At 43.5% G+C, this 16,640-nt stretch overlaps 2 protein-coding genes and 1 long non-coding RNA gene across 4 annotated transcripts in view; 2 read left to right on the top strand and 1 right to left on the bottom strand.

Annotated features, from left to right (window-relative positions):
• The window catches only part of LOC129841462 (zinc finger protein 19-like), a 7,461-nt gene extending 3,850 nt beyond the window's left edge, over positions 1-3,611 (top strand). The window contains exons 3-4 of one of the 2 annotated variants that reach the window (XM_055909736.1): positions 1,517-2,534; positions 3,531-3,611. In XM_055909736.1, coding sequence (XP_055765711.1) covers positions 1,517-2,534; positions 3,531-3,595 — 1,083 coding nt within the window. In that variant the 3' untranslated portion in view covers positions 3,596-3,611. Of the gene's footprint in view, positions 1-1,516; positions 3,018-3,530 lie in introns of those variants that run through there. The other variant, XM_055909734.1, reaches the window with a different exon arrangement.
• Positions 2,963-6,338, bottom strand: LOC129841479 (uncharacterized). The gene is made up of 2 exons (XR_008757329.1): positions 6,253-6,338; positions 2,963-4,907 (listed from the first exon to the last, which is right to left on the bottom strand). It is a non-coding gene; the product is annotated as an uncharacterized LOC129841479 (long non-coding RNA).
• LOC129841449 (uncharacterized) lies at positions 6,333-16,640 on the top strand. The gene is made up of 6 exons (XM_055909715.1): positions 6,333-6,618; positions 6,995-7,125; positions 7,325-7,489; positions 13,337-13,498; positions 15,041-15,152; positions 15,384-16,640. The coding sequence occupies exons 1-6, from the start codon at positions 6,333-6,335 to the stop codon at positions 16,337-16,339; spliced, it is 1,812 nt and encodes a 603-aa protein (XP_055765690.1). The 3' UTR covers positions 16,340-16,640.

The following is a 16,640-nucleotide window of genomic DNA, read 5'->3' as shown; positions in this document are numbered from 1 at the left end:
TTTGGAGAAGATATTTTCCCCCATTAAAAAATGCACCTTTTATAATAAAGCATTACATGCATAAATTGCATTTGCGGTCACGTTTGAGAATGGTGCTTTCCCACTAATTGATTGCATTTTGGAACATCTGCGCTTATAAGCCACTCCTACTGCCGTTTGCGCATTGCTGTGCTTAAAATGTGACAAAATAGCCTAATAGTTTATCAACATTTTAAGCTACATGTTCTGATCTGTTGGCATCAGCCTCATTGCTTTTAAAATGTTTATTTTTTTTGTGCGAGTGGTTGTATTAATCAATCGCATCCCACAACTGTCCCCAGAGTATTTTTGGAATATTTCTTTCTCACACAGAAGGAAAAGTTGACCAATAGAATACGTCAACTTTTGTATAATGGGGGATAGTAGATTGACATAGGCTAGTGCTTTTGCTGTCCGTTAGGTCTACTCATCTTGTTGGCTGACAGTTCTTCAAACATCTTCAATATGTGCCTCTGAATTCGATAAGAAGGACACGCACAGTTGCATTCCTGATGTGTCTATCTCCACTTGTAGCCTACTTCGGAGCTGAGATGTCTGTGAGAAGGACCCAATCAGATGACAGGCATTGGCTAATAAGAATTGTGATATGAGAGATCCATGTGAGTCAGTTGCTTCAGAGCACGGCGTTTGGGAGCCGGGAGAGGGGAATTATGATTATTATATTCAGCCCAAGGGCACAACGGCCACTTTGGCCGCAAAAGGCGTGGATTTTTTTAGGGGCATTACGGCCACACAAGGGGGATGCCGCCGGGAAATTAGAGGCATTATCAAGTGTTTGTCAAATTGTGAATGAGAGACTGATAAAGTGTGTGCAGCCTGCGCAAGAAACAGAGCAGAGCTCATGCCTTTCATGCAACTCTTCAATTCATCATTAGTTGCATCATGCAGCCTTATGTTTTAAAAATCTAAACATATAGCCCAACGTTTATCACAACTAAAGTTGCATAAATAACTCAAATTAAGCATATAGGAGGACCTGTTTCTTTCTTAACCGCTCAACACAGAATAGCCGCATGTGCGCACTCCCTCTGAAATGATCCTTTCTATTTTATTCAGTTATGTTCAATTGTATTCTTCATACTATAAAATAATGCCACGGAATTCTTAGCAAATCTTGTCTGCTAAATGTACTGGTGTAGCCCACAGCCATTTGGCATAGCCAGATCAGGACCTAACATAAGGACAGCTCAGAGTATGCTATTCTATTCTTCTGAAATAGACTACATTTTCTTCATATCATGTATCTTTAGGCCGGTCTAAAATAAGTTATGGATTTATTGTGGTGTAGGCTATATTACATGGATTTATTAGGTCTCCATCAGTGGTTTGTAGGCGATGCGCGGAAGCCAGGAGATGCTTAATGTGTTTGTTGATTAACAGCCAATTACCATGAGACTGGCAGTTACTTGCTTGACAATCACCGGCTGACAAAATGTCATGATCGTCACAGCCCTAACCTCCTCTCTTGTTGTGTCAGGCTGGAGGTCCTAAAGTCAAGCACGAACGGACTGAAGAAGAGGAGGGCCCACGGCACAACAGAGACATCCAGACTGGAGTGCTTGAAGTGCCCCCTGTAGCCACGGAGGACCTTACCACTTCCACAGCACAGCCCAGGACCCAATGCAGCATCACGGAGGTCAGTGGAACGCCGAACGCCGCCCTCAAATCAGAGACCGGCACCAAGACTTTAACTGTAACGCACAGGCTCTCACACACAGGATCTGATCATAGATCAGACCCAGAGAGACTGGTGGTGGGGCCACTGGGCTGTCCTCCTGCTCCTGCTCCTCGCTCAGAGTATTTACCAGTATTTCACCAGAGCCAGAGAACGGTTCATTCCCATGGAGATGGTGATGCGTTATACACTGACGTTGATGATCCGTCTTGCTCTTATGCTACAGAGATGGAACCTGGCAACATGCCCTTGGGTTTAGAGACACAGACTGATCTGTCTAAAGGGGACTGGAACCAGTACAGTAGTAGTGTATACTCTGAAGGGTGCCTAGATAAGAAAGGGGAGGGTCTGGTCACAGATGAAGTGACTGTGAAAGTGGAGGGCGACATTCCTCAAACATGGAATGCCGATAGTCACAATGGAGACGGACACTCACAGGGTAGAGATTTCTTAGAATACAGAGAAAGCTTAGAGACAACTCAAAATGTCGCAACTAACTCCCTTTTACTCACGTTCAGGGATCGTGACCCAGTGTCCATGTCGATGGGTCCTTCTGATTCGTATGGCCAAATCCTTTTCGATCAGGTATTGAACTCAAACGACAGGGCTAGAGCCCAGGCTCAGGGAGAGGGTGCCACATCAGGCAATAGTAAAGAGAAACGGTTCCTCTGCATGTTCTGTAACAAAGGCTTCAGCTGCCCCCAGACAGTGGAGGTGCACCAGAGGATCCACACAGGGGAGAAACCCTACAGCTGTACCCAGTGTCACATGCGCTTCGCCCAGTCTGGCAGCCTAAAGAGGCACCAGAGGGTCCACACAGGTGAGAAACCCTACAGCTGCCCCCAGTGTGAGAAGAAGTTCTCCCACCAGCACCATCTGAAAACGCACCTCAAGGTCCACACGGGAGAAAGGCCGTTTGCCTGTACACTCTGCGGGAAAAGGTTCTCAGAGAGGAGCTACCTCAAGATACACCAGCAGAAAAACCATTCCACTCTATAGCTTCTGATGTTTAGATCAAACCCTGCATTAAAGACAAATATACATTTAACGGTTGTCAGCAGAAAAGAACCACAGATGCATTTGAAATAATGAGAGTAACAGATTTCAGTGTTGAATATTCCTGAGTAGAATATTGCACTCAGACATTGTGTGATATTTAAGCCTAAAAAGTATGTTACATATTGTGTTTGTACTGTGTAGGCTATATGATGTTCACAAATGCCTATTTCATTACGTCCATTTAACTCCTTAATTTTTTCCCATTTTTAATGAGTTAATAAATGCAGCTCATGCTTTTTTTGTTGACATGTGCATTTGTGGTTTTCATAATGTGTATTTAACTTATGTTTCATAAACACAAAATGGGACTTTACATTGTAAGACTCATTAAGACTCTTTAGTATACATCACATCTGATCTCAACCTATTCTGCATACACCTGACAGCACTTCATGACCATTATAGGACTAAATATACCTACATATACCCACACACTAACAAACACCTACTGTACACATCAAATAGTTTAGTCAGATTTGTCTGACATCATAGCTGACTCATATTTATGTCCACCATGATGGATTTAACAATTAAGTAATTCTGTAACTACAATATAGGACTCAAACATAATGGGGATGGGTAAACACCGTTGAAAGTGTTTTTATTTTCTGTGTGTACATTTTTATTTTATTTATTTCACCAGGTAGGCTATTTGAGAAGTTCTCATTTACAACTGCGACCTGGCCAAGATAAAGAGATAAAGGCCATACCTGAGGGAGTGTATGTCTGTGTAATCTGTATCACTTGTCTCTTCCAGGAGGAGAAGGGAGACTGATGGCGCTTCCCATGTTCATTCTATGGGAAAGCCTTCCGTTTTTGTAAACAGGCGTAGATCCACCAGAGGATCTACACAGGGGAGAAATAGTTTGGCTGCCCCTTGTGTGAGGTTCTCTCACCAGCACCAACTGAAGAGGCACCTGAAGGTCCACACGGGAGAAAGGCTGTTCGTCTGTACGCACTGCGGGAAGAGGTTCTCAGAGAGGGGCTACCTCAGGGTACACCAGCAGAAAATGCACACCGCCCATGTATTGACTATAGTGATGTAGTACTAGTTTGTTTGTAGTTAATTCTGTTGGTTTTGGGTGTAGTAGGGAACTGGATGAGGAGAACTGAGGAAAGAATGAGTATGATGAGGCAGAGTAGATGATAAGGTGATGGTGTCTAAAAATGCTTCACTGATGAAGAGTGGCAACTTTGTCCCTTTAGATACTGGTCGAGGGTAACAGATTTCTAGAGTTAACATAGTGAGAAGTTATTCTACTTTACATATTAATTTGTGCAATAAAAATACTGTACCTCAGGTGTTAGTGTATGACCATTTTGATCAAATTAAATACAAAATTGACACTGTGCTGACTGACTTGGATATTTTTGTATCGTTACAGGGACTGAGTTTCCCTTATGTCTAATCAATCAGTCTAATCAAAACATTATACTTAAATTCTTGAATCAAAACATATGGACATTTTTTTATATAATTAACTCCAATGGCTCCATATTGTTAGGTACTTGAATCACAGTTTTAGAGATGGGCTTGGCTGTGGTTAACATTTTATAACATGTCATGCTTCTGTATGTACAGCAAAGAATGTCTTATAACCCTTTATGCTTTTCTGTATAAACTTTTTTTACAGTCTGCTGTCCCTGAAGACCTGCTGATATCCAGTGTTACAGGTGGGAGAGAGTGGACCTCTGAGGATGTTGGTCACAAACCCTGGACCCGGATCAGGAGCCACCACTCTTCCTTCCAGAGTCGGGACCAGGACCCAACCGCGAAGGACAGAGACTTCACCACAACACGACAGGTGGACTGAACAATCTCAGTCCTGGTGGTCATCAGAGAGACGGAGGCTCCAGTCAGGGATCCAGTCTGCAGCCCAGACCCTTCACAGTCTCAGTGCAGGGATGGAGCAGGGCCTGGGCTGATAGGAACAGGAGGGTCTCTATGATAAACACTACAGTATCCATGATTGAAAGATCAGGGCACCCTGGGCTTCAGCCTTCACAGAGAGTAGTGGGAGACCCCCTGTATGTAGTCTAGCAGCAAGTCTGTCTTCTCCTTTGGCGTCACATCTAATGCCTGGTGAATGGGTTCATAGAAGAACTGGGCCTGGACGTTGCCTTCCTCTGTTACCTAAGGGTTACCCCACCAATACAGACAGGGTCAGGATGGGCATTCACCATGAGAGGCACCTAGCCTAAAACAGAGCACACAATCCCAACAACACCCAAACAATGGCTAGAGGTCCAGGAGGAAGCTCAATGACGGAGGTTCTCCTTCCTAAGTAACCTTATCAGACATAGGAGTGTCCAGTGAGAGAAATCACAGCAGTGTGGCTAGAGATATACATAGGGGATATCTGGGAACTATTTATCTGAAATATAGTTATGAAGTGTCTTGTGGTAAAAGTGAGATTTTTTTTGTGTGGGGGGGGGGGGGGGGGGGGGGGGGTTACTAAGTCCCTCAGTTGAACATCTGGGTATGATCACATTCTCACACAATACAGCAGGGGTTCCCAAACTTTTTGTTGGCCCGTGACCTCATTTTGATACCTAAAAATTCTCTCGACCCCAAACATGTGAGAGAAAAAACATTACTTTTTCAAAAATAATTGGGGCTAAAGCATTGAGATGGAAGTGCCCAAAGATGACCTCCAATCATCTTTGTGGTACCATTTGACAGTTTAAATGTCAGTTATTCACATTTTAGTACATTTATCAGCCAAAACATGACACCCACCCTGTATTCAAGAGCATGCTGTGTCTCAACCGATGACGGGCACAACACAAACACCTCATTATGCAAAACTGTGTCTAAACTACAACATATGCAGAAAAACAGTTTACACGTTTTTAAATAATTAACAAAGGTTAATGACAATTTTTATTAGAAACATGTTTTTTTCTCTATGCTATGCAAAATGGTTAAACCTTGAGTGCCTGTTTTGGCATTTATGTTCCAAAAAGTCACTTTCTGACTACTTCTACCATGGGCAAATATGTATGGTAAATGTCATACAAATCAAAAAGGGTTGTGGTCAAAATGTGATTGAAATCAAATGGAACGACCCTTCTGTTTTATAGGAGGTTAATTAAACACATACCCCTCATGAAACAGGCTTGTAAATGCCTAGGCTAGATAAAATAACAGTTGAATGTTTACCGTACTGAGGTGATAGAGTAAAGTAATTGTATTCTACTCTTTATTGCTAACACACTTCTTTAAACAAGTGATCTAAACTCGAAAGACTGATCTTGAATGGGAGATAAGCAGTACCGTATTTCAAAGAACAGCGCGCATACGCTTTTCATTTAGCCACACCCTTTGAGCTACAACATCCTTTCACGTCGGTATAAACGGAAGTAAACAGTAAATAAGAACATCTTCCACGTTAACGTTTTTTTTGTTATTTAGACGTTTATTAACACCCTGGAACTCAAACTATGACTCATTTAACTGCACAGCATCACATACTTACCCCCATGTAGTCTTTAATCCGCGTTGGAAACAGGACTTGGTTAATAGAGGTTAGCTATCTAGCTGCTAAGTTAGTTAACAATGGCTGCTAACTGTATGGTTTTTCACACTCAAATAGCCTCCATAATGGAGGTGCTAGCGAATGCCGCCGTGGCAGAGGTCTGTAAACTCGTAGACGACGACTATGCAGTGTTTCGTTTGGAAATAACTCACAGCCAGAAAGAAAACAGTGCATTGCGGAGGAAACTACAGCTACTTGAACTGAAATTGTCACGGGAGCGCGCAGAGAGGACAATGCGAGAGCGCGTCCTCGCCAGTCGTCCCAGAAGTGTCAAGATTCTCGACCGATACAGAGGAATAGCAAGAGGTACATTTTGAAGAAGGTCAAGGATGCGGGGCATGTGTAATTTTAGATGTGTTAACCACATATATGGTTAACCAGAATTGAGTCTTGGTCAGTTTTTGGATAGTTAGTATGCAATAGTTAATCTGATCACTTAGCTATCTTGGGCAAAGACACAATATAATTTAACCTTATTCTTTATTTACTGCATTTCCTATTATTTACATAATGAAAACAATGTGATACATGGAACATAATACATTGATCCATAAATAGTATCAATAAATTATGAGATGTGTTACATTCTTGCCAATTCTAAACAGTGTCAATAGTGTACAATAGCTTTGAGCATTGACAGTACCTAACTTAACCACCTCTTTTCCCCCAATCACTCTCTCAGGTGAAGAACATCTCACTGGAGGCCACAGGAGCTTTGTGAAGCCAGCTGGACACAATACATGGAGAGATGACCAACCAATCACTGTTGATGAGGGGAGTGGAACCTCAACCCAGCACGTTATCGTGATAGAGGTTAGTGTAATAGTGTTACATTAAAATTACAGTATATCAAATGTGATCAGTTTATTTCAGAAAGACTCCCATCAGCTATTCACTTGCTTACATGTACATTCTAATTTATCTGCCATAGGGGAGCTTGTGATACTTCCCTATGACATTGTTGTTCAATTGAACTGGATACTAGTAACAACCTCCTCTCTTCTTGTGTCAGGATGCAGAGGCTGCAGGTCCTGGGGTCAAGCTTGAGATGTCTGAAGGAGAGGAGGACCCAAGACACAGAAGAGACATCCAGACTGCAGAAGCTGGAGCTTCCCCTGAGGCCATGGAGGACCTCACCGCTGCGCCCCAGCCCAGGACCCAACGCAGCATCACGGAGGTCAGTGGAACGCCAAACGCCGTCCTCAAGTCAGAGACAGACACTGAGACTTTAATTGTAACACACAGCCTCTTACACACAGGATCTGATCACAGATCAGACCCAGAGAGACTGCGGCTGGGGAAACTGTGCTGTCCTCATGCTCCTGGCTCAGAGTATTTACCGGTATTTCACCAGAGCCAGAGGATGGTTCATTCCCGTGGAGATGGTAACGCGTTACACTCTGGCGGTGATGATCCATCTTGTTCTTACGCTACAGAGACGGACCCTGGCAACATGCCCTTGGGTTTAGAGACACAGACTGATCTGTCTAGAGGGGACTGGAACCAGTACAGTAGTAGTGTATACTCTGAAGTGAGCCTAGATGAGAAAGGGGAGGGTCTGGTCGTAGATGAGGTGACTCTGAAAGTGGAGGGTGACTCTCCTCTGACACTGAATGCAGATGAGACTCACTTAGGAAAAGGACACTCGCAGGACAACACCAGTGACTTCTTAGACTACAGGGAAAGCTTAGAGACAAATCTAAATGTCCCGACCCACTCACCTTTACGCACGTTCATGGATCGCGACCCAGTGTCCACGTTGATGGGGCCTTCCGATTCACACGGCCGCGTCCTTTTCAACCAGGTATTGAACTCAAACGACAGGGCTAGAGCCCAGGCTCAGGGAGGGGGAGCCACATCAGTCAATAGTAAAGAGAAACGGTTCCTCTGCATGTTCTGTAACAAAGGCTTCAGCTGCACCCAGAAGATGGAGATCCACCAGAGGGTCCACACAGGGGTGAAACCCTTCAGCTGTACCCAATGTCACATGCGCTTCACCCAGGCTGGCACCCTGAAGAGGCACCAGAGGGTCCACACAGGGGTGAAACCCTTCAGCTGTACCCAGTGTCACATGCGCTTCGCTCAGGCTGGTGACCTGAAGAGGCATCAGAGGGTCCACACAGGGGAGAGGCCATTTGCCTGTTTGCACTGCGGGAAGAGGTTCTCAGAGAGGAGATACCTCAGGATACACCAGCAGAAAAAACATTCCACTCTATAACATAGTCACCATTCCACTCGATAGCTTCTGACATTTAGATCAAACCCTGCATTAAAGGTAGAATCAACGAGATTACATAAATGCACAAGGTAAACCGCAGGAGTGGGTCAATTTCTACAACTAAGAGCGTTGTAGTGCAAGGCCCAGACATTGTGGGATACAGCGCCTTCAGAAAGTATTCACACCCTTTGACTTTTTCCACATTTTGTTGTGTTACAGCCTGAATTTTAAAATTTATTAATTTGAGATTTTGTGTCACTGGCCTACACACAATACACCATAATGTCAAAGTGGAATTATGTTTATATATATATATATATTTTTTTTTACAAATTAATAAAAAATGAAAAGCTGAAAGTTCTTGAGTCAATAAGTATTCAACCTCTTTGTTATGGCAAGCCTAAATAAGTTCAGGAGTACAAATCTGCTTTAACAAATCACATAAATTGCATGGAGTCACTCTGTGTGCAATAATAGTGTTTAACATGATCTTTTAACGACTACCTCATCTCTGTACCCCACACATACAATTATCTGTAAGGTCTCTCAGTCGAGCAGTGAATTTAAAGAACAGATTAAAATGTTGTTGGAATAAGTATATGCACAAATGTACAGTGTAAATGTTTGAGGTCCTGCATTCAGGGGTGGGGATGGGATTACTGTATGTTTTGCCTTGCCGGCATCTCGGGATGGTGGGTGTGAGTGCACCCTCTGGGAGCGGCCATTTGTGTTGTCTGTATTCTATTGTTGTTTTAAAGAAGAAGAAAAAAATGTTTTATATATATGTGTGTGTGTGTATATATACAGTGGGGAGAACAAGTATTTGATACACTGCCGATTTTGCAGGTTTTCCTACTTACAAAGCATGTAGAGGTCTGTAATTTTTATCATAGGTACACTTCAACTGTGAGAGACGGTATCTAAAACAAAAATCCTGAAAATCACATTGTATGATTTTTAAGTAATTAATTAGCATTTTATTGCATGACATAAGTATTTGATCACCTACCAACCAGTAAGAATTCCAGCTCTCACAGACCTGTTAGTGTTTCTTTAAGAAGCCCTCCTGTTCTCCACTCATTAACTGTATTAACTGCACCTGTTTGAACTCATTACCTGTATAAAAGACACCTGTCCACACACTCAATCAAACAGACTCCAACCTCTCCACAATGGCCAAGACCAGAGAGCTGTGTAAGGACATCAAGGATACAATTGTAGACCTGCACAAGGCTGGGATGGGCTACAGGACAATAGGCAAGCAGCTTGGTGAGAAGGCAACAACTGTTGGCGCAATTATTAGAAAATGGAAGAAGTTCAAGATGACGGTCAATCACCCTCGGTCTGGGGCTCCATGCAAGATCTCACCTCGTGGGGCATCAATGATCATGAGGAAGGTGTGGGATCAGCCCAGAACTACACGGCAGGACCTGGTCAATGACCTGAAGAGAGCTGGGACCACAGTCTCAAAGAAAACCATTAGTAACACACTACGCCGTCATGGATTAAAATCCTGCAGCGCACAGGTCCCCCTGCTCAAGCCAGCGCATGTCCAGGCCTGTCTGAAGTTTGCCAATGACCATCTGGATGATCCAGAGGAGGAATGGGAGAAGGTCATGTGGTCTGATGAGACAAAAATAGAGCTTTTTGGTCTAAACTCCATTCGCCGTGTTTGGAGGAAGAAGAAGGATGAGTACAACCCCAAGAACACCATCCCAACCGTGAAGCATGGAGGTGGAAGCATCATTCTTTGGGGATGCTTTTCTGCAAAGAGGACAGGACGACTGCACCGTATTGAGGGGAGGATGGATGGGGCCATGTATCGTGAGATCTTGGCCAACAACCTCCTTCCCTCAGTAAGAGCATTGAAGATGGGTCGTGGCTGGGTCTTCCAGCATGACAACGACCCAAAACACACAGCCAGGGCAACTAAGGAGTGGCTCCGTAAGAAGCATCTCAAGGTCCTGGAGTGGCCTAGCCAGTCTCCAGACCTGAACCCAATAGAAAATCTTTGGAGGGAGCTGAAAGTCCGTATTGCCCAGCGACAGCCCCGAAACCTGAAGGAACTGGAGAAGGTCTGTATGGAGGAGTGGGCCAAAATCCCTGCTACAGTGTGTGCAAACCTGGTCAAGAACTACAGGAAACATATGATCTCTGTAATTGCAAACAAAGGTTTCTGTACCAAATATTAAGTTCTGCTTTTCTGATGTATCAAATACTTATGTCATGCAATAAAATGCAAATGAATTACTTAAAAATCATACAATGTGATTTTCTGGATTTTTGTTTTAGATTCCGTCTCTCACAGTTGAAGTGTACCTATGATAAAAATTACAGACCTCTACATGCTTTGTAAGTTGGAAAACCTGCAAAATTGGCAGTGTATCAAATACTTCTTCTCCCCACTGTATGTCATGCAATAAAATGCAAATGAATTACTTAAAAATCATACAATGTGATTTTCTGGATTTTTGTTTTAGATTCCGTCTCTCACAGTTGAAGTGTACCTATGATAAAAAATTACAGACCTCTACATGCTTTGTAAGTAGGAAAACCTGCAAAATCGGCAGTGTATCCAAAACTTGTTCTCCCCACTGTGTGTGTGTGTGTATATATACACTGCTCAAAAAAATAAAGGGAACACTTAAACAACACAATGTAACTCCAAGTCAATCACACTTCTGTGAAATCAAACTGTCCACTTAGGAAGCAACACTGATTGACAATAAATTTCACATGCTGTTGTGCAAATGGAATAGACAAAAGGTGGAAATTATAGGCAATTAGCAAGACACCCCCCAAAACAGGAGTGATTCTGCAGGTGGTGACCACAGACCACTTCTCAGTTCCTATGCTTCCTGGCTGATGTTTTGGTCACTTTTGAATGCTGGCGGTGCTCTCACTCTAGTGGTAGCATGAGACGGAGCCTACAACCCACACAAGTGGCTCAGGTAGTGCAGTTCATCCAGGATGGCACATCAATGCGAGTTGTGGCAAAAAGGTTTGCTGTGTCTGTCAGCGTAGTGTCCAGAGCATGCAGGCGCTACCAGGAGACAGGCCAGTACATCAGGAGACGTGGAGGAGGCCGTAGGAGGGCAACAACCCAGCAGCAGGACCGCTACCTCCGCCTTTGTGCAAGGAGGTGCACTGCCAGCGCCCTGCAAAATGACCTCCAGCAGGCCACAAATGTGCATGTGTCTGCTCAAATGGTCAGAAACAGACTCCATGAGGGTGGTATGAGGGCCCGACGTCCACAGGTGGGGGTTGTGCTTACAGCCCAACACCGTGCAGGACGTTTGGCATTTGCCAGAGAACACCAAGATTGGCAAATTCGCCACTGGCGCCCTGTGCTCTTCACAGATGAAAGCAGGTTCACACTGAGCACATGAGCACATGTGACAGACGTGACAGAGTCTGGAGACGCCGTGGAGAACGTTCTGCTGCCTGCAACATCCTCCAGCATGACCGGTTTGGCGATGGGTCAGTCATGGTGTGGGGTGGCATTTCTTTGTGGGGCCGCACAGCCCTCCATGTGCTCGCCAGAGGTAGCCTGACTGCCATTAGGTACCGAGATGAGATCCTCAGACCCCTTGTGAGACCATATGCTGACACATGCACATTTGATATTCGTTAGTGTCGTGGCAAGGAAACAAAACATGATTCAAATGTAACTTTTTTAGGACAACAGCCCTAATGTTGAAAGCAAATATCATTGTGTTTTCATCCAGACTCCCATTTATTTATTTTCCATAACACACAATATGTTTCATACAGCAGGTTTTTAAAGGACCAAAGAGTTGTCTGCTTTGTGTTAAAATTGTCATGAAAAAAAATATTGCGATACTGGTATCATCCCGGCCCTAATATCTAAGCATACCTCTTGAGTCTTCTGAATACTCCTGACTGTGCCCCCTGTAGACCACAGTATGAATCATAATACCCATAAAACCTAGCGGTCAAACAAGGAAATGGCTCCAATCGTTTTTCACCATTCATTTTTCCCAAGGGGGATTTTAGAAACACTTTAAGGGATGTATTTTGTATAAGCTTACCCTGGCGTGACGCTTTGATAACTGTGTAAATCTCTCTAGGACATGATGACTTTTGTCAATTAAATTCGCCTGTAGTTACCCAACAATTAAATGGTAATTAGCTGCTAATGTGGCTATCATAAAGAACTACAAATGCCATGATGATCTGAACGAGACTACCAAATCGAGGCAAAGGTAAGATTCTCAGCATTAATGTTAGCTACGTTTAGTAATGAATACATTGGCTACATTAATTTAAATGGACAACTGTGAACTGTCTTGGTTAAGTAAATTGACACAAAACCTGTTAGCAAAGGTGTCCGCTAGAGATGACGTGCAGGGATTTATAGTCTTGCATGATGTCTACTTTGATGCTAATTAGCATTTTCGAATCTGAGAGTAAATAGTGCAGAATATATTGATTTGTCACCCTGTCCGAGAGACATTTGCATGGTTATCAAAACGTCACGCCAGGGTAAGTCTACACGAAACACAGCCCTTATTTTAAGTGTTTCTAAAATCCCCTTTGGTGGAAAACGATTGGTACCATTTCACAGTTTGGCCGCTAGGTTTTCAACGTAAAAAAAAAAAAAAAAAAAAAAAATTGGCTGATACTCATATTGAGCTGGAGAAACTATTTAAATGTAAATAGTTGCTTATGTTTGCAATTCTGGCCAAGCAATGTTGAAAGTGTGTTTATTATCTGTGTGTTATCTGTGTGTGTGTACGTACCTGAGGGAGTGTATGTATAATCTGTATCACCTGTCTCTTCCAGGAGGAGGGTCCAGAGGTGCTTCTGGTAAAGGAGGAGGGGTGTGAGGAGGGTCTGGGGAACCCTGAGGGGACCATGGTCATGGAGGACAACCAGACTACACCTCCTCCTGAACCCACAGAGGAACCAGCTGAGCAGCACAGGACCACACACAGTTTCACTGAGGTGAGCCTACTATGAATTAACGTCTTAATGGTATTAGATCAGAGCCCGTGTCCACAAAATGTGTCAGAGTAGGACTGCTGATCTAGGATCAGTTTTGTCTTTTAGATCATAATGAATAAGACTATGTAGACGGGTGGGGACCTGATCCTCAATCAGCACTTCTACTCTGAGACGCTTTGTGGATATGGTCCAGGTTGTGATTAAAGTGTAGGACCATGCATTTGCATTATCAAACCATTAAAGAGTGTCTAGTAATCAAATGTACTAGCCGGTTGCATAGTATCAAATCAACATTTTTTTTTTGCATAGTACTCATAGCAATCCCTCATTGCTCAATCATAACATGCTCCATAGCACTGTGCTAATATCAGATTTCTTGATCAAACATCCTCTCACTCTGTATCAGGCTTTGTGTTAGCCAGTAATAGCCAGCTTTTGTCCGCTAAAAAAATGTCAAAGCAGATAAATAAAATTAGCACAGTCAATAGTCCGGGAGAAGAAGAAAAAATCTAATTGCGAAATAATGCTTTCTTATTTATGGAAATACCAATCGATGGAAATACAGTTGACTGGTCATACTTATCAGTCTATAGGTTAATTTGCATAATTTAGTGGAATTAAATTGGCGTGTGTGTTGCTTCAGACTCATTGCTTTTGAATGTTTTTCTTATGTAGCCTTGGCCTACTGGTTGTATGAATTTGGGATCTATTGTCCCACAACTGTCCCAGAGTCTGTTTGGAATATGCTATTTCTTTCTCTACAAAGTGACCAATAGAATAGGTAATATAAACTTTTCTACTTTAATATATTGACATAGGCTAGCGATTTTGCTGTTCGTTACTCATCTTGTTGTCTGAGGAAAAGTAAATGTGGACAGTTATTCTAACATAAAGTCTTGGGCTCCTGAGTGGCGCAGCGGTCTAAGGCACTGCATCTCAGTGCTAGAGGCGTCAATACAGACGCCCTGGTTCAACTCCAGGCTGTATCACAACCGGCCATGATTGGGAGTCCCATAGGGCGGCGCACAATTGGCCCAGTGACGTCCGGGTTTGGCCGGTGTAAGCCGTCATCGTAAATAAGAATTTGTTTCTAACTGACTTGCCGAGTTAAATAAAGGTTAATTAAAAATACATTTTTAAAAAGTGCACATCAGAATTCAGTAAGAAGGACCACACATCGTTGCATTGTCGCATCCTCGACTTACATTTTCTGTTAATACGAACTACCCATATTCTAAATGTGATTTATTTCATTCTGAGCACCATGGTTGGTGAGTCCTTAATTGGGGAGAACGGGCTCATGGTAATGGCTGGAGCGGAATCGGTGGCATGTTATAAAATACATCATGGTTTCTATTTGGTTTCTATTTGATGCCATTCCATTTGCGCCATTCTGTGGTGGGTGAACGCCCTATTCAGGTTATGCATCCAATGCTTATGGGTCCGGTACATTTCTAAAATGTACGGTAAATTAAAATATTGACAGTCAAATGTCCGGCGCCACACTTTCCTAACGGAAACCATGCTCTGTATCTCTTACAGTCAGTAGACATGGAGGATGGGAAGTCTGATCTGCTCCTGGTCAAAGAGGAGACAATAGAAGATGGACCAGAGAATATTGATCTGCTGAGTGGACTAAAGATGGGGGAGCAAGGTAAGGGAGAAATACATATAGCCTACATACAGTAATAGATCTTCAATGGGAATAGTGATGCACCTGGCTATTATGTTTTCTTCATTTATAAAATGAAATCAATACAACTTTTGTTTACATAAAAAAAACACACAATGTATAAACTTGTACAGATAATTGAGGAAAAAGACTCCATATGTAGAGATCTCTCAGCCATGTTTGTAAAGTCTATTTTGTAACCTCTTCCTGCAGGTGGTTGGTTGGAGGATTACAGAGGAGACTGGGTGGCCATCTTGGATTCCCAGACCCAGACGGGTGCAGCCAAGATCAAGGGGGATGACATCACTGAGCAGGCCAGGACCAGAGGCGACATAGTGGAGGTCAGCGTCCTCAACTCTAGGCTGGGGAACAACACTGTTAACCACAACCAGAAAAAGACAATCGAACACAGAACGACAACCAAACTTAGTCTCCATGACAACAGACTGGCTGAGACCAGGATGAGACATAGATTTGGTCCGGGCGGAAGGGGAGGTGTCCGTATGCAGCTGGAGAGAACAGACCTAGACTTGGCTAGCGATGCTCCTTCCTGCTCCTATAGTTGTGATTCAGAGAGACTTATGGCGCCTCAGGTTAACCCCCTAACAGGTGCTGCCTTCAGCCTGCCTTCAATAGGATCTATCAATTGGAACATGGATCCTGTGACAACACAGACAATCCCTGGTCATTGTCCTCCTCAGACTCTCCTAATGTTAAACCAGACCTCAGACAATGCCAGTGCCTCAACACTGAGTGGCTACACAAGCCCATTGACAAATGACAGTAGTAGAGATGGAATCAGTAAAGGTGGCGGCGCCAAAGAAAAGCACTTCCCGTGTTCGTTCTGTGGCAAAGTCTTCAGTTTCCCCAAACAGGTGGCGATCCACCAGAGGATGCACACGGGGGAGAAACCGTTCGGCTGCCACGTGTGCCGGGCCAGTTTCTCAGACTCATCCAACCTGAAGAGGCACCAGAGGGTCCACACAGGGGAGAAACCCTACAGCTGCCCCCAGTGTGAGAAGAGGTTCTCCCACCAGCCCCATCTGAAGAGGCACCTGAAGATCCACACTGGAGAGAAGCCGTTCCCTTGTATGCACTGCGAGAAGAGGTTCTCAGAGAGGGGCTACCTCAGGATACACCAGCAGAAAATGCACACCGCCCATGTATAGAGGATAGTGACATGTAATGTAGTACTAGTTAGTTTGTTTGTAGTTAATTCTGTTGATTTTGGATGTATAGGGAACTGGATGAGGTGACCTGAGGAAATAATTAGTATGATGAGGCAGAGTAGATGATACGGGGATGGTTGGTGTGATGGTGTCTGTACAAATGCTTCACTGATGAAGTGACAATTTTGTCCTGTTCTTTGATGTTGGTGTTTATTTATAATGCGGAAATTATAGTGCCTTAATTGTACTTCATTTTATGTGAATGTATGACCATTGTGTTTCAATTAAATACTAAATTGAC

This window comes from Salvelinus fontinalis, chromosome 42, assembly GCF_029448725.1.
Source record: "Salvelinus fontinalis isolate EN_2023a chromosome 42, ASM2944872v1, whole genome shotgun sequence".
Classification (NCBI taxonomy): domain Eukaryota; kingdom Metazoa; phylum Chordata; class Actinopteri; order Salmoniformes; family Salmonidae; genus Salvelinus; species Salvelinus fontinalis.
This window is presented reverse-complemented; position numbering and strand designations above follow the sequence as displayed.